Genomic DNA, 25,006 nt, shown 5'->3' with positions numbered 1-25,006 from the left:
CCGTATTATTCTCTAATTATTGGGTTTGATTTTATATATGAGTGAGATTTAGAGTTCTAGTTTCAAATATGTCATGACCATATTTTGGTAAAATCATAATTTTGAATGTTAGATTGGTGATTCTCAAAATTAGATAGATTTGTCTAATTGATAAAAACATATTTTGATACTTGGCTCAACTCAGCTCATTTGTATCCTCATAAGTTTGGTATAAGTGAATTGCGTGTTGGAATACATGACTATCACTGAAATGAAGCATTGAGAAAGAGCTGCAAAACGGGAAGGTTATGTCACTGATGCAAATTCTTGAAGTTGTGGAATCTCTTGAGATGATTAAGATGGCGTGAGTCCAATTTTCATTCGAATTTGCTGTCTGAACCTTCTCGGTTGCATGAGCGTGCTGCAAGTATAGTTTTTGTAGCTAACCGAAGTCTCATGTTTAGTGTTATGCAATGCAATATCCAATACAATTGTGGTTTGCATTAAAAAAAAAAAATACAATTGTGGTTACATGCTTAAGTGAAAATGTAACATTTTAATTTCTAGTTGGACAGATTATCAAATTATCATCCATAATTTTAGTTCTATATATGAATTGGGGCTTGTCTCAATAGTCACGCCCTTTGTTGAAAATAGTATTAGTTGGAACCATGTTGATCAAGTTTCTTTTAACAACTTAACTATGTAGAAAATTATAGACAAGATAATCACATAATCATCATAATAAAAATAACTACGATTTATTAAATATGTAATGTGGGGATCTGTGCGGGCATGTATTCAGTATCATATCGATTATTCGTTGGGAAGATTTTGGGTTCTAATACAGGATCAAAAAATTCGAATAACATGTTTCAACTAGCATTTTTGGATAAGATTATGGGTTATTGTAAATGGCATCGGACATGTATTTAGATTGGATTAGAGGATATTGCAATACAAGTTCATTGGGGCTAACCACAAGCTGATCGTGGTATTTAGGAATGGATTGGTATGAATTTAGATTCTTAGTCTGTTGAGGATGTTCGGATTTAAACACAGAGAGTATATTGGAGATTCATGTGGATGTATACTTAGTCTCATATTTATTATTTATTAGAAAAATTTTGAATACTTATAGGCTAACAGTCATTTTAGACGAGGTCATAGGTTTGTATATGCAATATATGTATGGTCAAGTGTTTAGATTGGGTTTTGAATATTGTACAATTGTGGCTATCGTAAATTTCCATAAATCAAGGTAGGTGACAGTTTAGTTAACGGTGTTATTTTTGTCGGATCCAAATCAATAAGGTTGGTATATCTACAAGTTTAGGTTAGAGGTGAATTTTACTTATAACCTTTTTTTTAGCGTACCAAAATCGGTCATAAAACATGCTTGTTCGTGCATGATATACTTGCCACAACGTGATGTGGAGATGATTGCCTACTATTCTTGGCGGTACACCTTTGACGGGTACAGTTGGTGCATCCACCAACCAATGGAAGCTTCCTCCCTGACCCTCCAGTTTCCAGCCTCTATTACTTTTTTTTTCTTTTTTGAGAAACCAGCCTCAATTAGATTACATTGAAAACTTTGGAACTTTCTACGTGGAAAATTTCTTTCCTGGAGGCAAAGTGTATACTCCTAAATACAATCCCAATGGCCCATTTTTAGTTTTTTTGGTAGGCCATCAAGACCGCAAACGGAAGCAAAGACAAAATAGAGAAATACTAATGGCTAATAAAACAAGTTCCAGTTGCATTTGCCATCATTGGTGCTCTTATATCTTGAGGAATTGGCCTCAAAATCTGCAAGTCTTATCAGTCAGTTTGCTGCCTTCCCTTGGCACATGAGAAATCAAGAAAAGATCTAAAGTTACAGCACATTGTAGAATATCTGATAAGAGGGGATGCAGTGAGGTTGTTGACTTCAGGAAAGTACTGTGATGCTTCTTAATCCATTCAATCAATAGTAAGTGAATCTCTTTCAAGCCAAATCTTTGTGAATTTAAAGTGGCTGGGCAGCCATTAAGGGACTCTCCCAGGTTGCTTGTACCTCTGTTTCTGAGACAATTAATTTGAAATTTCTTTGTTTTGGCATACAACACAGTTCATGCGTCATCCTTTATAATATAATCTTTTCCCGCTTCACTTACTTGAGTCAAGGAGCATTAAAATTAACCTTCACCGTGCCACTGGAAGGGGGTACCAGAGAAACAAACCTAGGGTGCTGTTTGGTATATCACCGGTGATATAATCACTAGAATGATGTAATCATTGAGGTAATATAAACATTGAGATGATGTGCAAATACTAAGGTGATATGTAATCATCATATTTGATATATCACTGGAATATCACTGAAAATAAAATTTCACTATGTTTTGTATATCATAAAATAGTGACAGTGATAATGTATAAAATACTATAAATAGTCTTATACATTAGTATATAATAATTATTCTATAAGTTGATTAAACATTCTTCATTTATAACTCCTCACAAAAATATGTAGTAGTAGTAATAATAATAATAATATTTATTTATTTATTTATTATTATAGATATCTATTTTGAGAAATCTATTAAAATGATATTACGATAATATTATATATAATCAAGCTTGACTAGGCTCAGTCAATTTTGACATCAATATCAGGGCTGCCTATTAAGAATGATTTAGCCAATCAAAATAAATTAAGAAAAAAAAAAATGAAGAATTTGGCATGATCCATTCACGCCAATTAACCATATCTGCCTATAGAAATAAAATAGGTATCTAATAAATAAATAAAAAGTATCTATATCATTTAACTAAACCTGTCAATAAAAATAAAAAACACATCTAGTAGATAGGTATCTATAGAAAAAGATGAGGAGAATTTTTATTTTTTTCTCAATTTACTAATTAAAGATATTTTTGTTCCAAAATAATTTTAGCACATCACCGGATATCGGTGATGTGCTATCACCTGGAGTATGCATGGTGATAGCATCACTGCATTGTGCAGTGATGCTATCACCAAATTTATCACTGAATCCTTTAATACTGGATAGAATTTTGTAATATCCAGCAAGATCATCACATCACCTAACTCACATTAATAAAGTAATGTAAAACATCACCTCCTACCAAATAACACTCTGAGAAATGGGTTAATAAACTCATCAAGCTGCCGGTACTCCAGAGCTGCAGGTACACAGGCTCAATGTAATCCAAAGCTGTTTCATAAAACTCCATAGCAAGATGTTGAGCTAACTGTGAGGTCTGAGTTGGATAACTCATTCCATGTTGGATGGTAGGATCAGTTTTGCGCACTTCATTCCATGTTTGAGTAGCGACATGCACAGTTGAATATCTTCTTTTGATCCCATCCAAACGTCACGATCCGAACTCCTCTGATGGAGAATTTATTTAACTTCTTTGTATGGAAATTTGCTCGGTTAACTTTCTACTAAATGATTTTGACTCTCTAATCATCTTCCAAATCCATTTAAAGTTCCTAGTAACATCGATCTCGTAATTCTTCTTCATGACCGCATATACGTCTCTGACTTTCAAATGATGGGAACCATTGGCTGTCCAGAGTCCCTATGGCATTGTACGCTCGGACCAATACTACTATAAATCAAATTATTTCAAGTATCAACCATGTAACCGGCGATGAAGATGAAGATTGCTCTAGAAGAACCATTATTGCGGCATGTAAATATGAGATCCAGGGTCAAGGCACGAGCTTCAGCTCGAGATTGGCTTGTTGGACTAGTGAATGAGCCGAGCTTGAAATTTAAGTAAGGTGACCTCAAGCTAGATTAAGATCGCATTCAGCTCAAAATAAAATATATTTCTAGAATAAATCATATTGACCCTCTCAAAATTTGGGATAATTACATATTCTCCTTCTAATATTTCAGAAATATACATTTCACTAATTAATTTTTACTATGCGCATAACACATAATACCCTACCATCATTTTTCTATTAAATAAGCTTAAAATCTCGTTGACATCACCTTTTTACCCTATTTATTTTAAAATATCTTATATTATTTATTTTTACTTTTTATTTTTTTCATATTTAAGTTATTTCAAACTTGAAATTTTTATGTTTGATCAAATTATTACCAAATATCAGACTTGTGGTGATGATTAGAACTAAGGATTGTGCTTATTAAAATCTGAAATATGTCTATATAATTTATTGGATATATGTTTTGAGAAGAAGTATCTTTTTTGTCTGAGTTCTAATCATCATTATAAGTTTGATATTTAGGAATAATATGACCAAATATAAAAATTTTAAATTTAAAAAAGAAATAATAAAAAATAATAAAAATAATAGAATATATATATATATATATATATATATATATATATATATATATATATATATATATATAAAAGAATATTTAAGATTTCTATATAAGTTAGAGAGTGATGAAATTTGTTAGCTTATTTAATACAAAGATAATAATAGGTGGTTATGTGTATATTCTAGAAACATCATGTGGGAGTTTGTTGTTACTCTAAATCTCCATGGAGGCTAGTATAATTTATCCTGTATTTAAATATTATATATAATATATTAAAAATTAATATTAAAAATATTCTTTTAAAAATAATATATTTTATTGTTTTGAAAAGTAACCGTCTGATCTTAATCTGAAGCCTTGATATCTCAAGCATTGGATTAGAATCCAACGGTTATCGGTATGAATCTATTACCCGTCCGACCGCCGCCTCCACAGTACCGCTCCTCGTCTGAGGCTCCTCAGTCCACCCTTTCCTTTTGTTAATCTTCTCCTGCTCTTTTCCGTCGCCAGCTCGCCTCACCCTAACCATTGTCACCGGCTCATCCACGGCGGGTCTCCACCGCTGTCCCCCGGCTCGCTTCTGTTCGCCTGGTTTAAACCGGCAGCGGCCGCTAGGCCTCTCCTGGAGGTTTCGATCGATCGAAGAAGAAGAAGAAGAAGAGAGAGATGGGGAGCAGCGGCGGAGTGGATCTGGAGGACATACCGTCGGTGGATCTGATGACGGAGCTCCTCGGCCGCATGAAGTGCGCCTTTAAGCCCGACAAGCGCCTCATCCTCATCGGTATATATCTCCCTCCCGATCCCATCTAGATTTGGTTCTTCCCTCGCGGAGATTGCTGAGTTCTAGGGTTTGGTTTTCTTTGTGACAGATTTGCTTGGGATCTTGTTGGTAGGGGCTGCTTCTTTCTTGCGGTTGTAATGCAGAATCTGTGCTTTTTCTTTTGCTGAAATCGTTGTTGGTTTGATTTTTTGATTGGGATTATGGTCTGGAGATGTGTTTAGTTTTTTTCTTGGAAATGGGCGTTTTTTTTTTCTTTCTGTATGCTATGAGTAGTTTGATTTTTGATAATTTTTCTAGAGCTGTGTGATGGTTATTTTATTTCTTTTTAGCTTTTCCTAGGCTCTTTTTTATTTTTGTTATTTTTGGGTTATGTTCTTTTTTATTTGTTGTTGATAGGTATTGTTGCTGCTCAAATCGGTTGAGATTGGATGACGGACACCTGATCCTCGTGTAGGGATGTTGATGCTGGAGCGACCTGCAAAACAAATTTTCAAATCGAAAGTTGTGGCTCCAACGAAGACCCTTTGATGCTCAAGTCAGAAAAACAGAGAACGAAAGAACAGCAATAAATTCTCTGAATGGGATTTTATTTGACTTATCTGGGTCTTTGGGGCTCTGATTTTTTATATAGAAGAATGTTGGACAGTTGGATTGTTAGTTATGAGATTGCACGATCTCGAGATTGTCGGATCGTTAGGCATTCTAAACTGGGTGAGGCAATTTCACCCTTAATCGCTCCCACGAGATCAGGAGAGATGGTTGCACCAAATCTTATCTATTCAGGATAGACAGCTGTTGCATACATTAAAAAGATAAGTCGGTTGAGCAGCTCATATACAGACTAAACCTCGAAGATGCCTCAGCTCAGTATGAAGGCGAACTCCTCAGCTCATACGGCGGTCAGCAGTCGTGTTGACGACTTGAGAACTTGACATTTCTTGTGATATAGTGCTGATCCGAGGTGCTTACGATAACCACCATAACACTACCCCTTGCTCCTGAGTCTGAGAATTAGACGAAGGTAGCACTCCAAAAGTGCTTCGGATCCCATGTCATGTGCTTTTGCATTTAAAGCGTATGACGTCAGCCTAACACGATTGACACGGACGAGCACAACTGATGGGACTACTCAGATGACGATCTTTTCAAGATTTTAATTACTTTATGGCGGTTTTTTATTTTCTTCCTCTTTTAAATTTATGCTTTGAAGGCATGGATGGTCACAGATCTTTTTCGTGCTAATTATTCATTATGATTCTTTGGAGCAAGATGGATTCACAGTGCGTGAAGAGACTCGAGCAGATTCTGGCTCGTAGGAGGTAAGTTGTGGTTTCGATTATTGAAACGAGATTCGCGGTCAGGAAAGAAGAACATGCTGCTCCTATCGTTGAGCCCACGGCCCTGTCATTGGAAGTCGTGATGCAGAATTCTCCATAAAAAGTTTCAGTCAATGGAGCATCGACGGAGACGACGGCAAAAATGAGCGCTGAGGGATGCTCCCAAAAAGACCCAATTAATGTAGTGTGGATGGAGAAGGCGGTCGACAACCCAGAGATGGATCTGGCGACGACGATGGAGATCGGGGGATCTTTGAAGATGGTGACTCCTGCTGGACGCTGTCTAGCATCTACTTCTCATGTGGGACCCTCGAATTCATTCCCTCATGCTCCATCTGTGGAAGAGAATCTCCAATTCATGGTGGAGTATTTGATGAACCTCCTACCGCCAGTCGAGAGGTTGTTCCTCAACGAACAAAGAGGGGAGAGGCGATCTGCTGACGTTTTGAGATCCCTTGTACATGTGGGTCAATGTCTGATAAGCCTCATCAATTCCAACCTTAGTACTCCGATGATGGAGAAAGAGAAAATTGATTTGTTGAAGTATAAGTTAGAGCACCTAGAGAAAGATAATGCTGAGTTGGCCAAGGAGCTCAGCTTTACGGAAGAGGCTCTTCAAGAAGCCCAGGAGTCGATTCTCCATCGAGATGAAGAACTACGGCAGGCCGAAAGACAGATTGAGGCCCTCGAACAACAAAAATCCATGGCCGATAGGAGGATTGAAGATCTCGAAGGGTGGATCAGAATCCTCGAGTGGCAGAGGTCTAAGGCTGAGAGAGACTATCGTTGGACCCGTGATGATCTGGAGCATCTGAAGGGGATACTTGAAGCGAGAAGAGATTTTTCTTGTCTTGAATCTCGCTCTCGAAGGAGTCCCGATGGTGGTCCATCCAAGAGGGTCAGAATCTTCGAAAGGACGAGCTGTGGAGAGAGAGCTCCTCGAGGAGACAAACGCTTTGCTGTCAAAGGGGTTCAGGCCTCCCTAGAGCTGCTCTCGGGAGTCCAGGAGATTGGATCGGAGGTGGAACATCTGAAGAAGAGATTGGAAGAGAGAAAGGTAAATCATAAGATTCTCTAGGGCAAATTTATAAGTCAGGGGATTTTACTCAAATGTGTTGAAAGCAGAAGACAGTTGGAGAAGGAAGGGGCTAAGATCATAGCCCAAGTGCCCAAGCTTGCAAGATGGCATTCTTTGTGGGCTTCGAGAAGTGCAAGTCCATTGTCCAGGTGCATATTCCTCCTGATTTTATCAAGCATCTTCAAATCAATTGTCTGGATGAAAATTTACAGGCGGTGTTGTCAGAAAATTGATCGAGGTTTATAATGTCATCCCACTTTCCTGATGAGATAGACAAGATTGACATAGCCATCCAGATCGAAGGCATCGACAGCGTCGAGGAATACAATCCCACAGACGACCATCCCAGCAATCTCCCTGATGAATGATTTATGTTCTCTTCTTTTTTATTTTCTGTGATCCGAGGCTTTTGATCTTGTAATAGAATCCCCGTAGGAACAGATGTATCTCTTCTTTTGATGAATACGAATTATATTTTTAAATATGAGGATAAAAAATAACATAGGCTTGACCCTTGGCTGTAATTACAAAATTTGATTAGAGTAGTAGCCTAGACGAATACTTAGCCTGTGTCATGCTTCAAGCAAGGCATGAGCTAAGCTGAAGCTAGGGTGAAAATCTGAGCCAGCCGCAGCTGTGTTAGAATTGCAAATATAGTGGAGAATATAATTTCCATTCCGTTTCGGGGTAAATTTTTATACCTGTCATATAAATTTTGAAAAGACTGAAATTCAAAGTGCATCCGCATGAGAGAAATTGGCGCACGTCTGCACATGTTCCTCCGAAAGTGGCATAAAATGTGATTCGTCTGCTATTGACATTAACTACCATATCGGTAGCAGCAATCACGTCCATTCACAATCTCCACATGTCGCGTGTATGTTAGTCTTCTGTCGATACACCTCTTCTGCAATTAATGCGTCGATGGAAGGCGGCTTTTGGAGGTCCCATTTCAGTATGAGGTTATTTAAAATCCACAGATAGAACATGATGCGGGCCTCATCAAGTTCTGGTTATCTTCTCCTTCTGCTATGAGTTCTTCTATTCTTCGTCCTTTCGTGGCATTCCTGCATGAGAAAGAGAGACGGCCATTATGCAGTTTGACTTCGCTCCACTGGGTTTCAGATCAAAATTGACAGAGCGGGATATAATCATGCTACATGAACAATATCAAATACCTCTCGCATTCCAATTTGAAGTCTCGGGATCAGACGATCGAGTTTGTTGTCCGCCCTCAGGGCGTATGGGCTTCTATGAGAAGTGCTTTCGGATTGAGCTTTCTCTCTATTCTTTTTTTGTGGCGCTCCAATATTTTGAAATATCGCCATGTACGATTGTGCTGAATGCGTGGTGACATATTTGCAGCTTCATCGCAATATGCGTGTTGGTCGGGATTGCACCGAATGCGCATTCTTTCGTTCTTTCTTCAGCCTCAAGCGACACCCAGACTTGCATGGGTGATGGTACGTAACTCCGCGAAGGACAGCTTTCGCTGATATTCTCGGGTATACCTTCCATCGTGCATGGTTGGAGACCAAGATTGCTCTTCGTCTTGCAGATATCGGGCGAAAATTGGAATTTTATGACCTGGGGAGAACCTCGAGAAGTTGCACTGAAGGAACCTTCAACAAGCGAGAGCCTGGAGCAGGAAATGGTAGCTCTGCGAAGCTTCAGGGTTCTGGAGTTGAAAGAGCTGCTGTCGGCTCAGACGCTGTTCCATGTCGGTATCAGCCAAGTCGCTCTTCAAGGTACGTGAGTCAGCTGTCTTGGTCTTAAATCTTCTGGCTTTGTTCGTCTTATAATTTGATCACCATGATCATAGAGCTGAATGCTGGAAAGAGCTCGAGCCCACCAAAGGAGAATAGGAAAATCCTGCGGAAAAGAGATGCTAAGCCTGCCATTGGGCGGAGCCTTCGGGCCAGAGTTGGAGATTCCCCACAATCGATTTTGGAGATCAGAGAATCTGAACCTTCTCATTCGGAAGGCCATGAGATTATGCAGGTGAAAAGCGGCTCGTCTACCACCTCAGCTACTGCAGACGACTGGATGAGCCATGCAGATCAAGGTTTGAAAGAGGTGATTCTGAGCCTATTCGTTCCTTCCAATTCACCGACTCGACCAGCTTCATCTGCTGTCGGATCCTCCTCGGATGAGGCACTAGCCAAGGTTGCGGGTGCATCTGGAACTACACCAGTTGAACTGAAGCTTGAGGCTTCAACGCTGAGGGATCCCATGCTGGCGAGCGAGCTACTTTTTGGACTGCTCCTTCCTGCCGACGCGAACAAGCTACTGGGCATTCCTCGGAGAGATGAGGAGAGGAGCCATGGATTGTCTCATTCAAGTATGTTAGAGCTTTTTCATTTAGCACTTATTGTATTCTTAGTTATTGCTTATGAATTTTTCTTCACTTATCAGCTCGTCCTTTATTTGAACGGGTACATCGAAAGCTCCCACGAGCTGGCCAAAAAGGTGAAGTAGTCTGGGTTCGAAGTTGAGATGCTCAAAAAAGCAAAAGAAAAAGCCAAGAAGAAGGTTGGAGAAGTCTCCATGAAAGCCGACGCCGTCAAGAGGAGAGCTAAAGATACTGTGGCAGCGTTGAGGAAGGCAGTAGAGGAGAATTCACGACTGCTGGGCAAGGTAGAGGAGTTCAAGGCTCAGGCGAAGAGGAACGTAGCCGCTAGTGAGGAGAACTCTTGCCTGCAAAAGAAAATAAAAGAACTGAAGGCCCGACTGGGGACGAAGGAGAAGTGAACAGCCGAGGCTGCTGCCAAGGCTGTGGAAGACTTCCGAGCATCAGAAGAATACGAGGAAGAAAGGGCTAAGTATTCCACTGATGCTTATGACATCAGGAGGCAGTCTATTCGAATTCGAGTCGCTGTCAAATATTCCGATTTGGATCTGAATTTCTTGGATGAAATTTGGGATCCTACCACGATGGATGTCTCAGCGGCCAGCACCTCAGCTTCAGATGTCGTCTTGTAATTTCTGTATCTCTTTTTTATGTTTTAGGATCATTTTAAGAAAATTTTCAAAGGAATAAAATGAGTAGAATTTTTGTCATACTTCTGCTATGTAAGCTTACTTATGTCGATCCGAGGCAATTTGATTGGATGGTAATCTTATTCTGTTTCCTTAAATGCGGACGAATATGGAGAATGACGGTCGATGACTCTCCCAATAAGACCATGCTTGGGAAACGATACAGGGTCTATAGAGATGCATCATGTGGCCACATTTTGTTTTGTGAAGCGTCGCAGGAATTTAGTTTCACTTCGAAGAAGGTATGTCATTAATTGCTTGGCCATTAACTACTGGAAAACGCCAATTGACGGTCAATGTGGCGCTAGCGTTTATAAATAGGAAATCAGAGAGCAAAGGGATCTCTATCCTTCCTTCTGTGGTAAGAAATCACATTCTCCGCCTGTTGTCATGTCGTCGCCTTCAAATCTACCACCTTTGGAGTTGATTAAGAGACAGATGAGAGAGCGGAATGCCATTGCAAGGGATGCCCATCGGAGATACTTAACCTGTGAAAGGGAGAGAGCTAGACAGGCCAGTGCATCCACTTCTCATGGGGCTCCCCCTCCCTTGCCTCCTGCGATCAGGCTTCTTCCTCAGCTTGAGCACATCCCGCCTACAGTTTGGAAGTGCTGCATTGTGGAGTTTCGAGATTCTATGGTGTTCAGCATGGAAATGCTCAATGTTGCAGCTGCCGCCTTCATCCAGGGCTTCGATGATTGTAAGGCCCGTCTGCTGAGGATAATGTCGTATCTAGAACTTTATGGCATACAGACTGGCGGTATCGATGAAGAGGTGGAGACCTCGACGGATGAAGATTGAATCAGCTCACTCGGACGGTGAGGAGGTAAAGTCCTTGATGGACGAAGATCGAACCAGCTCATCTGGCCGATTCGATACTCCATCAATTGCAGCTCGATGGACGAAGATCGAACCAGCTCATCCTCGATGGACATCTCTTCTCATCTTCTCCTCTTATTTTCCTCTCCTTCTTCTGCCATCCTCTTCTTCTGCTATCCTCCTCTTCTTTCTCTTATCTTATTTTCTTCTCTTGTTCGCAAGACGGTGCCTGGAGCAATCATTCTCTAAAATGTTTGAAACACTAGCTTTTTCTTTATAAAGTGCTTGGAGCACTAGCTTTTTCTCTGTAAGGCTTTAATGAATTAAAGGGAAAAGCTTTGTATCCAATTTTAAATTTGTATTTGTGAACTTTGTGAGTGTTGCTCGGCTCGTAAAGAGCAGCACAAATAGGCGCTCAGATCAGTGTAAGAAAATGCTAAGTGCTCAACTCAGTACGAGTAAGGTAGGTTGCTCAGCTTACAACTTCGATTGAAGTGAACATATTTAGAGCAATTTAGAACAACTTGAATGTAATCTGGCCGTTCATGAATTTCAATAATTATCTCAACATTACCCTCCTACTCTTGAGTCTGAGACAATACGTCAGGCGGGAGGAGTTTTGTTGAGGCAATGTCTCTGGCCGTACGTTGTTCATCTTTTTATCCTTCTTCTGAAGAGGTTGTGTGCCAGCGGCGAGCTTGTGCCTATGGCATCTAGAGCTCTTCAATGGTGTTCCAACGGTCTGATTAGTTATCCCTCCAGAGATTTTCTAAGGGTCTTCCTTCGCTTCTCATGCGACTCGAGCTTGTAGAGATCTAGTAAGTTAGCCCCGCCTCAAAGTCACCAAGGTCTTCTCGAGGGTCTTGTAAGTTAACCCTCACGAGTGGCGTTGTATGCCTGTGGCGATCTTGTGCCTACGGCATCTAGTACTTCTCGTCTTCACACGAGATGCAGTGTGTGCCAGCGGTGAACTTGTGCCTACGGCATCTTACACTCTTGACGGTATTCTGAGTATCTGATAAGTTATTCCTCCGAAGGTTTCCTAAGGATCTCTCCCCACTTCTCGTGTGACTCGGGCTCTGTAGAGGTCTGGTAAGTTAGCTCCACTTCGAAGTCGTCGAGGTCTTCTCGAGGATTTTATAAGTTAGCCCTCACGAGTGGCGTTGTGTGTCTGCGGCGATCTTGTACCTATGTCATCTAGTACTCCTTGTCTTCGTGCGAGATGCAGTGTGTACCAGCGGCGAACTTGTGCCTACGGCATCTTGCACTTTCGATAGCATTCTGAGGGTCTGATTAGTTATCCCTCTGGAGGTTCCTTAAGGATCTCTTCCTGTTTCTCGTGCGACTCAGGCTCTGCAGGGATCTGGTAAGTTAGTCCCACCTCGAAATCGTTGAGGTCTTCTCGAGGATCTTGTAAGTTAGTCCTCACGAGTGGTGTTGTGTGCCTGTGGCAATCTTGTACCTACGACATCTAGCACTCTTTATCTTCGCACGAGATGCAATGTTTGCTAGCGGTGAGCTTGTGCTTACGGCATCTTGCATTTTTCACGGCATTCTGAGGGTTTGATTAATTATCCCTCCGGAGGTTCTCTAAGGGTCTCCTCTGGCTTTTCGTGTGACTCGGACTCTGCAGGGGTCTGGTAAGTTAGCTCCATTTTGAAGTCGTCGAGGTCTCCTCGAGGGTCTGATTAGTTATCCCTCGTATTTTTTGACTGTAGTTATAGCTCGAGGTTTTAAGTAGGAGGAGGCAACTCTAGGAGAACTCGGGTGTCCATCGTAAATTGATGGCCCTGCAAATTTTATTTTTATGAAAAATATTGTTACATCATTGACAATATATGCGGAGGTTCACTGAGCTCCATGGTCTGAAAATTGGAGTCCCGTCAAGCTGCTTTAGTCTATAAGCTCCTGAGCGTACCACTTCGTCCACTTGGTAAGGATCTTTTCAGTTGGGTGATAGCCTTTCTTCTAACATCTGCTCGGTAGGCTGTGCGATTTTGGCTCGCTGCAGCATCAGATTGTCAGATCAAAGTTGATCATCAGGCGAGAAGATCTGCATTTTCCTACAAAAAATTAATTAGTCGGCATTTGATTATCTCGTGAGCTGATTTTCACCATTCGGCTCGGATTCTCCTTTTTCAGCGGGACATCTAAAAAGTCCTCGATTGGTCCAGAGGCTGGGACGATCGAGGATGGCGTTGTAAGCCAAGGGACTCCTCTCATCTAGATGATCCTTCAGTAATCGTGTGGATTTCTCTTCAGATGGGTCGCTTTTCTTCCGCCATTCGCCCTTTGACCTGTTGCCGTTCTTGCCGCACTGGTGCTTGCTGCGGTTGAAGATGAGGGAGAGGCTATTGAGGTAGAGAGGGCGGCTGCTGAACTTTCGGAGCTTGACGTTGAGCGGCCACTCTTCAAATAAAATGATTTAGCCACCCCTGCCTGACAAGCTTTTCGATCTCATTGCGAAGCTGGTGGCAGTCTTTAATATCGTGACCATGGTCATGATGGTAGAAGCAGTATTTATTCGGGTCTCGACGGCGTTTCGTCTTGTTCTCATCAGCCGAGGCTCAGGTAACTCAGGCCCCACTTGTAGCAACATCTCTCTCCGAGAAACAGTCTGGGCGTGTAGCTCTCGGACAATCGAGGAGGTGATAGTTGTCGAACTCTTCTCGGAGGACTTCCGGATCGACGATTTTGACCCCCATTATTCCGCCTCGAGGGTGGCTATCGGGATCGCTGGCGTCTTTTTTCTTCTCGCCTCGGATGGCGCTCCTTACTGGGTCCCATCGCGGCTAAACCGGCAGGAGCATCATCAGCAAAGGTCTCTTTCATGCGGGCATACTTTTCTGCATGGGTAAGCATATCCGGAAGATCCTAGAGATAAGTCTTAATGAACAATTTTTTCAAGTCATTCTTCAGCAGACCACTCATCATTGCGGCTATCGCGGTCAACTGGTCTAGGTTTTGGACCTTCAGGATCGTCATGTTGAATTTATTCATGAAAGAGCGGATTGACTTGCCCTCTTTTTGCTTGATGATGTAAAGGTAGTCGGATCGCTTCTGCTGTTGCCGACTGCTGATAAAATGACCGATGAAAGATCGACACAAATTTTCAAAGAAATGAATAGATGTCGATCTCAAACTCGAATATTACTATCGAGCGACCCCCTTAAGGGTTGGAGGGAACGCTCGACAAAGAACTGCATCCGATGCTCCCTGAAGGAGCATGGCAGTCTTGAAGGTCTCCACATGATCGACGGGGTCTGTTGTCCCATCGTAGACCTCCAGCTGAGGCAGTTTGAACTACAGAGGAGGGATTCTTGCATAATTCTCGAGACGAAGGGCGGCTGATTGTTATATCCTTCGTAGGGCAGTGCCGAGGAGCCATTATTGTTGAGGGCTTTTTCTATTTTCTGACCCAACTACTGGCCGAGCTCCTGAAACCGCCTTTCAAAATCAACCTCATGGACAGTACTAGCCTCGGAACGCAGAGGAGATTGGCATCCGGAGGTTGAGTCATGGCCCAACTGTGGGCTCGGAGATCATCGCTTGACCGACTGTTGGGCCTTGAGGCGACTTTGATGAGTCAACCTCCTCTCCAAACTTCGAGGAGGCACCTGCGGCTCTGGTTTAGGTGGTGGTTGCGGAGCTGCAATCAAGGCAGGATTCTGTGGGGGCGCCACTGTGGAAGGTACAGGCGGCATCATCGAGAGAATTGTACGACGCACCACCGTAGAGGGTGCAGGGACAGCCTGTTGAGGCTGCGGCGCTACCTGGAAGGGCGCGAGAAAGGTCTAGACCGCTTGGATCGCGGTCGTCAGATGTTGAATTTGCTGGAAGAGTTGATCGAATTGGTCAACCGTGACCTGCGCCGGTTGGGCCGGTTGAACCGATGGAGAGACAATCGGTTGAACTGGCGGAGGAATTTTCGGCGCTAGCGGTTGACCCTGATTGTTGGCTTGGCTGGCCGTCTGTCGGGAAGCGGCGGCACTAGAAAGTCGGAAAGATGTCCGTCTTGAAGCTATAAATGCGAATGTAGGCCCTTCCTCTATCTGTTGCTGCTGAAATCGGTTGAGATCGGAAGATAGATAATTTGATCCTTGTGCAGGGATGTTTGTGCTGGATCGACCTACAAAACAAGTTCCCAAATTGGAGGTTGTGGCTCCGGCGAGGATCCTCCGATGCTCAAATCAAAAAAGTAGAGAACAAAAGAGTAGCAACAAGTTCTCTGAGTGGGATTTTATTTGACTTACCTGGGTCCTCGAGGTGCTGGCTGTTTATAAAGAAGAATGTTAGACAGCTGGGTTGTTAACTGTGAGATTGCACGATCCCGAGATTGCCGGATCATTGGGCATTTCAAACTGGGTGAGACAATTCCGCCCTTAATCGCTCCCGCGAGATCAGGGGAGATGGTTGCACCAAATTTTATCTATTCAGGATAGACAGCTATTGCACATGTTGAAGAGATAAGTCGGCTAAGCAGCTCATACACAGATTAGACTTCGGGGATGCCTCAGCTCAGTATGGAGGCGAACTCAGCTCATACGGCGGTCAGCGGCAGTGTTGACGACTTGAGAACTTGACATTTCTTGGGATATAGTGTTGATCCAAGATGCTTACGATAACCACCGTAATAGGTATCATTGGATTGTACAGTAGGATCGAACTTTAAAAGCTTTAAATAAATTTGTTGAGTGATGCGTTTCTGAAGCTTAAAACGATTGCTTGAAGATTCGGAAAAAGATCGAAGGAAATTTCATTAATTACCTGGGTCGTGCAGCACTTACATTCAATTGACCATTAGACTGGCAGAAGAGGAAACTGATTTTCAGACATATTCCTGTGGAGAATTAAAATACCTTCGTAAGGGAAATTCTACCAAAATAACAGATTTAGCTTCTCAACATTTTTATCTGACCTCTATATGCAATTAAAAGTGGTTCCAGTATTTCCCCTTTACAACTAGACATACCCCCAATAGATGCATAGGTGATCACCTTTCAACATCAAAAATTCAGTGATCGAAGCTATTGGCGTAGTTCTGCTGGATGTATGAGAAGGTTGGGTGGCGATTGAGCGGGTTGGAATAAGATGCCTTGACAGGTAGGAGGTTGCTGCAGCAGATGTGTGGCAGCATCTGCTACAGCCAGCAAAACTATTGACTATTATTTTAGGTCCACTTTGTAGTTCTTCATGATTTATTCCTACTGTGGCCTACATCTTGTACCACTAGGAATCTCTGCAAATCCTGTTCTTAGAATATATTAGGATCTTTCTTCCATTTGAGGTTTTCCATTATTCATATGCCATATCATATAAATCACAATATCCTTTAACTTTTTTTTTTTTTTTTGCTTGCATATGCCATGTCATATAAATCAGATCAAGGTCTCATTTTCCCCAAATGCTGCACGCTTATGTACTTAATTGTAAACTTTGTTCTTGTTTCATCACTCGTTCTCATCTCTGGTCAGCTCTGGATGGATCAGCAAGAAGGATTGCATACATGCAGAGATACATTTCTATCTTAACTTTCATGGGATGCTTAAATGGCAGGTCCACCGGGATCTGGCAAGGGGACCCAGTCACCAATAATTAAGGATGAATATTGCTTATGCCATTTGGCCACAGGCGATATGTTGAGAGCTGCAGTTGCTGCCAAGACCCCTCTTGGGCTTAAAGCTAAAGAGGCCATGGATAAGGTACTATTGAGTAATAACAAATAGGGGTAATAATAGAAGATAGAGGAGTATGTTTTTACAATTTTCTGTTTGTTTTGCTCTTTCCTCTCCAGGGAGAGCTTGTCTCTGATGACTTGGTTGTTGGAATAATTGATGAAGCCATGAAGAAACCATCATGCCAAAAGGGCTTCATTCTTGATGGATTCCCAAGGACTGTTGTCCAAGCACAGAAGGTTAAAATTTTGTCCTAGCTAGATGATGGTGTAATACAACTTCTAATGCTTTTTATGGACTCTAAGTTTTGCCTGGTGACTTTTTGGTCAATTGTTGACAAATTCTGCATGTAGCTTGATGAGATGCTGGCAAAGCGGGGCACTAAAATTGACAAGGTGCTCAACTTTGCAATTGATGATGCCATACTAGAAGAAAGAATTACTGGTCGCTGGATTCATCCAACTAGTGGAAGGACTTATCATTCCAAATTTGCTCCTCCAAAGGTTCCTGGCACTGATGATGTAAGTGGATAATAATAATTATTTTATTTATTTATTTATTTTTTCGAACTGAATCATATGTCCATATGTTTGTGAGGTGATCTGGCAAGACCCTGACAATGCCAAATCTGTTGATCTGGTAGAAGCATAGTAGGGTGTGGATGGATGGTCTGCAAGAATTTGTTTGTTTGCTCAATGTGCGAGAATATCATAGCCCTCAAATTGTTGTATAAACCATTGATATATAGATCACAGAATTAATTAATATTCAACTATTGTTGGTCTACCTTTAAGCCGGAAAAGATTGAAACCTCTTGCTTTACAGATTGTTGAACCTGTTCTTTCTATTGTTGCTCATTGTATCTATTATAACATAGTCATCTAATATTTTCTTCTTTGAGAAACATGCCACAGTATTTATGGATCTGTGGTCCTCTGTGGTTTGGTCCTAACAGGAGTGCCTACTACCTACCAAGGATACTGCTTCTTTTATTTGTAAACTTCTTTTATCGCATAACTGGTGTTGCATGTTTTCTGATGCAAATTTTTCATGCATGCCATATTTGGTAGATTTATTGTGTCTGAGTTTTTGGCAGTTCTTGGTACACCATTTATTTCTGTTCAAGTTCTGTTTACTTGCTGTGTCATATGATCATATGCATTTCTGTGCTTATATTGGTATCTTTCCTTCTTGAAGGTCACTGGAGAACCACTGATTCAAAGGAAGGATGATACAGCTGAAGTCCTCAAGTCAAGGCTCGAAGCTTTCCATAGACAAACTGAACCTGTATGCTATTTCTTTTGTTTTCTGCCTTTGTCTGCCGAGGTCTTTTATTTTTAATTATTTTTAATATTGGAATTTTGAGATGTTGTCCTACTTATTTGATTTTCCCATGAAGGTAAATGCTGAACTAAATATATCATATTTTTGTTTAACAACCTGCTAATTCTAGTTCACATCTTATAAAGTTCTTAGATCATGCTCATAACTACAATTGATAAATGACAAGCCTTTCCTAATTAGCTGGTGCAATTCTGGTTTTCCAATTCTTCATACAGTATCATTATGGTTGAAATCCTTGGCAAGTCTGTCACTGTTTATGACTCTCGCAACCTCCATCCAGGTCTAAGGAGGCCTTGCCATGGATTTTGATCCTTCATAGAAAATTTGAGACTTGCTGGAGCTTTCTCTGGATTCCTTTTACATGCCTGAGAATCCTAGTCTTTTTTCCACCTACTTCATGCCTGTTTTGGAATGCTACACACATCTCAGGCTGCATCACTCCAGGATGGTGATTTTATCATATCCTTGTCTTTGATAATGATGCTTATTTTTATATCTTGATTCTCTTATTAACTAAATATGATGTTGCTGTCTTGTTATCTATTCTTTTGTTTCTATGACACTGTGACCACAAAGTATGCTGGAAACAGCTCTGCACCACCTATGGTCTCCTTTTGCACCATATTATCATAAAATGTATTCATGACAAGGAAAATATATTTTAATTTGATAATATATTCCTATACATATAATGTTCATAAAAATGTTTTTGCGTTTTTGTATATGTACATAAACATGAAAATTAAATATTGTAAAAGTATGTGTACTTATCTGATTGATCTATATAAATATGTTTTCATACTGTGCATCTGTACATCAATGTACACAAATATAAAACAACTAGATAGATGTCATATATTTATATAGACATCTATGCATATTCATCAAATCTTCACTATAATGAGGCTCTCCTATCCTTCCTTGTCTTGATAGTGACATAACCTCTATGATTTTGTTTAGAAGTTGGCATGATGGACAAAAAACACAGTGGCCTTATATGCATTATTTCCTTATTTCTTTTCCTTTTTCTTGTGCAGTATGGGAGCTATTTTGCAGAGTATTGATAGAGAACATCCTGTAGTTCACATTTCAAGTGGTGTCATATTTAAAAAAAAGAGAAAAAATAGGTAAATCCTTGTGGCATAGCTATTTTTGTCCAAGGAAATGGTGCTAAGCTCAAGATGTTTAGTATGATGACTGGTGTTTTAAAAACTGGACCGGACATTGAACCATTTTACTGGCTGGTTCCTTGTTCAACCGGTTCAACCAATTCACAGAATGCTGACATCAACATGATGTCATAATTTAAGATTTTATTATTTAAAGGGTATAATAACCAAAAAAAAGGGGAAAAAAAGAAAAGAATGCCCTAAACTTGGTCTTGATAGTGACAAGTGCAGTGGAGGCTTTTTTTTTTTTTTTGTGTGGTGGGGGGGGGGGGGGGGAGGGGGAAGAGATTCTATTTGTTTATTAGTTTGGGACTTGGGGCCTTTGTGTTTGGGGTAGTAAATTAGTAATTCAAGCTTGTAGATTAAAGTATGTAAGCCTGAAATTCCAGACTAGATATAAATTTCTATGATTTGTCTGATTCAACCGGTACATCCTGTTCAGCCAATTTCTATGATTTGCTCAGACGGTTCATCCAGTTTTGACTCGTTTTTGACCAATCTGGTTTAAGGGCTATATACCGGATTGGTTAGCTGATCGGTTCTCGGTTCAACCAATTGAACCGGCTGGTTTGGTCTGGTTTGATGACCTTGATGGACTCTTTTGTAGTATGAACTTATTCTTGTCAAAAATAAGGGGTGCATGAATTTTCTCAGTATCATACTGCAGTTCTCCCACCCCCGACTCCTCCCCACACATATGTGAGAATCTCTCTCTCTCTCTCTCTCTCACACACACACACACAAAATCAAAGGATTAAGCGTTCATTGCCAATGGCATGCTGCATAGAGCCATTGCCAATACTTCGCATGCACTGCACAGCAGCATGCCTAATTCCAGCTGCTGGTTAGGTACTGGTACAATATGTGTTTTGCATGTTTGATGAACTTAAATCCATGATAAAGACACTCATATGAAAGTTGAAACATGGCTTGTCATGGAGTAAGCAGGATGTTGCTTTGTTCGTTTGCATCATTTTGTATCAAATTCAAGTTCTATATATATATATATATATATATATGATGCATTACATGAATTACAAGACATTCGGAAAAATGTGACACATTACTTCTTGAATTCTCAGGTGTTATTGGAGGATATTGGTCTGTGTTTCATTGAAGGCAAGATTAATGTGAGCCATATGGAGCAGTATCCAATGTTATATAGATAATATCATGAAATTCCACATTGAAAATTTAGTTTTACATGGACAAGCTATTGCATACATTAAATAATACACAACAAATGGATGGTCGAGTCTTGTCCCAGAAATCCAGATATGCAGGTTTTCTTTTGAATTTATCTGACTGAAACATGTTTAGACATGTGAAAGTTTTATATGTGAACATTTGGCATCGGGCATATTCCTTAATCTTTATATCAGAGCTTAAAGTGAATGGAAGTTGCTTTTAATGTTTTAGGTAAAGATTTTAAATCGTGCAAGTAAGATTCATGCAGGAGTCTGTTTTGCTACTTCTGGTGTAAAATGAATTGCTTCCTATATTAGCTGAAACTGTCATATCAAATCTTGAGACTGAATGCATCTCTTAGTTGATGTAAAATGTTACCACTTGCTTAAACAAATCTTATACTCTTTCATCATGTCTCTTTGTTTACCTTCGTTCTTTCAAATCTTATATCAGATTAGTCCAAGTCGATGTGTTATTGGTTTTTTGTTGTAGGTCATTGATTACTACTCCAAGAAGCGTGTTGTGGCGCAGCTCCATGCTGACAAACCCCCAAAAGAAGTTACTGCTGAGGTTCAGAAGGCTCTTTCATGAGTGGAACCTCCTCCCTATTGTTTGAAGTAAATGTAGCATTAATATCAGTAAAACCCACCTGGGCATTATTTCTCATGTGCAGTCTGATGCACTGTCAGCTGGAGGTTTAATCTCCTCACTTTTGCCCCTTTCGCCTAATCCTTTTGCAAATCAGCCTTTTGGCTTCAGAGTTCTTTGGAAATGTAGACCAGAATAAAGTTTTTCCCATGAAACCAAGAGTTTTGTAGTAAAACTTGTGAGGTGGCATCGATGCTACATTTTAATCAGATCTTATGGGTGAAAATCTTAGGAAATGTGAATTTATCTGTGGTTTTGTGGACTGTTGCTCATGTTTATCATAGACTTGCAAGGTCAACGATCTGTGATAGGTGGCTTGTAAGATCTATGTAATTTATCTAAGATCTTAGATGCCTTATGTGTTAACATGCTTGCATTAATAGAGATATGACACAAAGTTCTTGAAGCCATGATGTCGTGACTTGAAATGTACACCGGTATGTTGATCATCATTCAGATGTCACACGAGTGCTGACTAGCATGCTTTTGGTGTCGATAGCCTTGCGGCATCATAGGGTGGAGCCTGAAGAAATGCTTATGCTGAATTGATGGCTATGTCGGTGCAGATTTTCTGTGTGGGTTTGGCTGTGCTGAATTATGCAGTGGCTTTTTGCATATGGTTTATCACCTCTTCATGCCTACCTCGGTGCCCTTCTTTCCGTCTCCTTCCTTGTGTGTTTGGTTCTACCTTCAGTTGCAGTTTCGTTGATGCTGATATCACTATTAAAAGTCAGATTCTTATTTATACCAATTCTTATTTACAGGGAATCTGTTTTTTTGATGTAAGATGGATTTTTAGTCAGCAATGTCGTGGTGACACTCTAGTCCGTGGTTTAAAATACCAGCCATTGTGAGGTTACAATAGCCATGATAACAATTTAGAAGCGTGTCTACTATTTTATGCATATTAATAACAATCATCTAAATGATAGTCATTATTTGTTCCTTATACATAAGTATCGCTGCTTATTATTTGTACTATTTCTTTAATCAAATAATATATTTTTAACTCAATTTTGTAACAGTTCCCCTCTAAAAGAAAATTGATATGACTTAAGTAGAACAACTTATAATTGGACGAATATCGACTTGGAAAGTAATGTTATCAGTATTCCATTATTGTCCATTGGGACATCATTGCAATAGGTATTATAATAGTTATCAGTTTCAATACTAAATAATTTCAGATTTAATAAATAGAGCAAGTAGCAGCTAATATGACCATTATAACGATTAATAGCCGCTTCAGCGAAGATCTTTTGTAAACATTGTTAAAATCTTTCTGTGGTCGTTTATGCATGTATATGTTGGGGGAAAGCTAGTTCAAGTCCTTCCTGAGCCCTCGTCCGGGCGCTTACCTTCGAAAACTCACATCATTGCTGATACTAAATTGAATATAGTTTGCCTGTTGCTGTCAATGGTACGGGATGCCACATAATAAATCTACCCACCTTTCTCGCTTTAAGAAGCTAACCCTATGTGGTTTTTTTATCCATTTACGGTTAATATTAAAAAAAATTATGAAAATAATATCTTTTAAAATTATTTACTAAAATACTGTTCAGAAAAAAAATCGTGTTTTGATAGAACGACCTTTCTATGCCAACTCATCGATTTGACCACCAGTTAGAGGTAGGGGTGGTAAAATATGATCCGATCCATCAATTCGATCCATATTTGTCCTGCTATAAATAGGTTTGGATTTGGATTAAATGGATTGGGATTATAAACGGATCGATCTGTTTCACCCATTTACTAAACATATTGGGTTTGGGTTTAAAGTTTTCAATCCGTCCAACCTGTTTTACCTGTTTAAGGTTTTATTTATTTGGGCCTGTGGTGGGCCTTTGGTCCATTCCCACGGTGATCCATACAGGCCTGTAGCGTAGAGCGCGAACATTTATTTCTCCCAAATTCATCCGCCGTGCGTTTATTTCCTACGTTTATTTTCTCGCTCCGATGGCCTTCAACAACCTCGCTGCCCTCGAAACCCTCGCCTAGTGGTTCCTCCAGTCCCTCTCCCCTGACCTCGATCCTCGATGCCGCATAGAATCTTCCCTCTTCGTCGCCACCGTCTCATCCGACTTCACCCTCGCTGTCCTCAACCCGTCGCCGCCGTGCCTGTCGACGAGCAGATCTGTCTCATTGCCGTCGTCCACTTCAAGAACCACCTTTGCTCTCGTAGGTCACCCTCCTCCTTTGATGACCTTCCCACTCCCTCCATTGCCTCTCCCACTCGGCCACTCCGTCCATCTCACCCAGATTTGTTCACCGACGCCACTCCTGCGGAGCGAAGTAGCGAACCCCTCCTCCTGCTGTCCCGCATGTGCTCCGACTCTGAAAGGATGTGTCTGTCGGAGAAGATCTCGCCATTCTCCTCCTTACCGTACGCCTTTCCATTGGAGTTCGGCATCTCGAAGGGAAAAGGTGCCGTGATGTAGCCCTACTACGGATCTCCATGGAAGCTGTAGCCCACGGAGATGTCATCCTTGATGGCTCCATCGTCGAAGTCTCCGACGTTGCTGGAGCCGACCGAGAGCACGATGGTGGAGGTCGGAGAGATAGTCGGGCGGAGATGCAGTGAGGGCGAAGGCAGAGATGATTGGCTACAAAGAGTCAAAGACGGAATAGGTATTTTTTAATTTTTTTTTAGAAATGGGTCATTAAATGGGGTGCGTTTTATTTTTTTTAAAGGGATTATAAACAGGTTAGAAGCAGGCCGGATTGGATAACCTATTTATTAAGTAGGTTGGATTTAGATTTTAAAAGTTGACCTATTTAAATAAATAGTTCGGATCCGGGTTCAAAATTTTTGATCCGATCCATATCTGACCCGATTTATTTATGATCCAATCCGATTGCCATCCTTAGCTAAAAGATAGAGGGACCACAGAATGAGTCGTCTTTTGATAGGACAACTTTATAAGACGTCCTACAGCATGGTGACTTTATAAGTCGCCCTATCATAAGGCAACTTTATATATTATCTAACACTATATATTATTATATTATTATATTATAATATATTATAATATGATGTAATAATATATTATATTACATTATATTAATATATATAATATATAAGAATATATTATATTATTATATATTATTTAACTATTATATTTTATTATTTTATATTATATCATTATAATATATTATCATATATTATATTATTATTTATAATATTATATTATAAAATATTGATATATTATATTATTTTATTATATATTATTATAATATAATATTATTATATATTATAATATATTATACTCTATTACTATATTATTATAGTATTATTTCAATATGTAATATAATATATTTTATTATTATATTATTTTTATTTATTATAACATATTATATTATATTATTATAAATATATGATATTATAGTATTATATTATATCAATATCTTATATTAATATAATATAATATATATTATATAATATAATTATATATAATAATATAGTATAATATATATATTATTATATTATTATATATTATATATTATTATAATATATTAGATAAATATTATATTATATTATAGTTAAGGGTATATTAGGAATCAATTAGTTATCTTAAAAATGATGGCCAATCTCAAACTCCAATTATATAACCTGTATCAAGATCAACAATT

The 25,006-nt window shown here is 40.0% G+C and overlaps 1 protein-coding gene across 12 annotated transcripts; it reads left to right on the top strand.

The window, feature by feature from the left end:
- The first annotated feature begins 4,721 nt into the window (after nt 1–4,721).
- LOC105036661 (adenylate kinase 4-like) lies at nt 4,722–21,779 on the top strand. Of its 12 annotated transcripts, none has more exons than XR_012134706.1 (9): nt 4,723–5,076; nt 16,906–17,051; nt 17,144–17,263; nt 17,378–17,545; nt 18,222–18,311; nt 19,406–19,495; nt 20,620–20,684; nt 20,920–20,956; nt 21,218–21,779. XR_012134706.1 is itself a non-coding variant. In XM_073244167.1 (8 exons), the coding sequence occupies exons 3-8, from the start codon at nt 16,899–16,901 to the stop codon at nt 21,314–21,316; spliced, it is 678 nt and encodes a 225-aa protein (XP_073100268.1). In that variant the 5' UTR covers nt 4,722–5,076; nt 5,165–5,184; nt 16,824–16,898; the 3' UTR covers nt 21,317–21,779. The 12 variants fall into 12 exon arrangements, 6 of the variants coding, with proteins under 6 accessions (XP_073100268.1, XP_073100266.1, XP_073100265.1 ...); XR_012134709.1 differs by lacking the exon at nt 19,406–19,495 and adding an exon at nt 18,649–18,816; XM_073244167.1 differs by lacking the exons at nt 19,406–19,495; nt 20,920–20,956 and adding an exon at nt 5,165–5,184 and having other exon boundaries at nt 4,722–5,076; nt 16,824–17,051; nt 20,620–20,667.
- The last annotated feature ends 3,227 nt before the right edge of the window (nt 21,780–25,006 follow it).

This window comes from Elaeis guineensis, chromosome 10, assembly GCF_000442705.2.
Source record: "Elaeis guineensis isolate ETL-2024a chromosome 10, EG11, whole genome shotgun sequence".
NCBI lineage: Eukaryota > Viridiplantae > Streptophyta > Magnoliopsida > Arecales > Arecaceae > Elaeis > Elaeis guineensis.
This window is presented reverse-complemented; position numbering and strand designations above follow the sequence as displayed.

What these genes read in the sequence shown, in the direction of transcription:
- LOC105036661 (XM_073244162.1), top strand. Translation starts at nt 4,962, where the DNA reads ATGGGGAGCAGCGGCGGAGTGGATCTGGAGGACATACCGTCGGTGGAT. An exon ending in CAAGCGCCTCATCCTCATCG is followed by an intron (nt 5,077 to 16,905) that starts GTATATATCTCC and finishes CTTAAATGGCAG; the next exon opens with GTCCACCGGGATCTGGCAAG. An exon ending in CTAAAGAGGCCATGGATAAG is followed by an intron (nt 17,052 to 17,143) that starts GTACTATTGAGT and finishes TTTCCTCTCCAG; the next exon opens with GGAGAGCTTGTCTCTGATGA.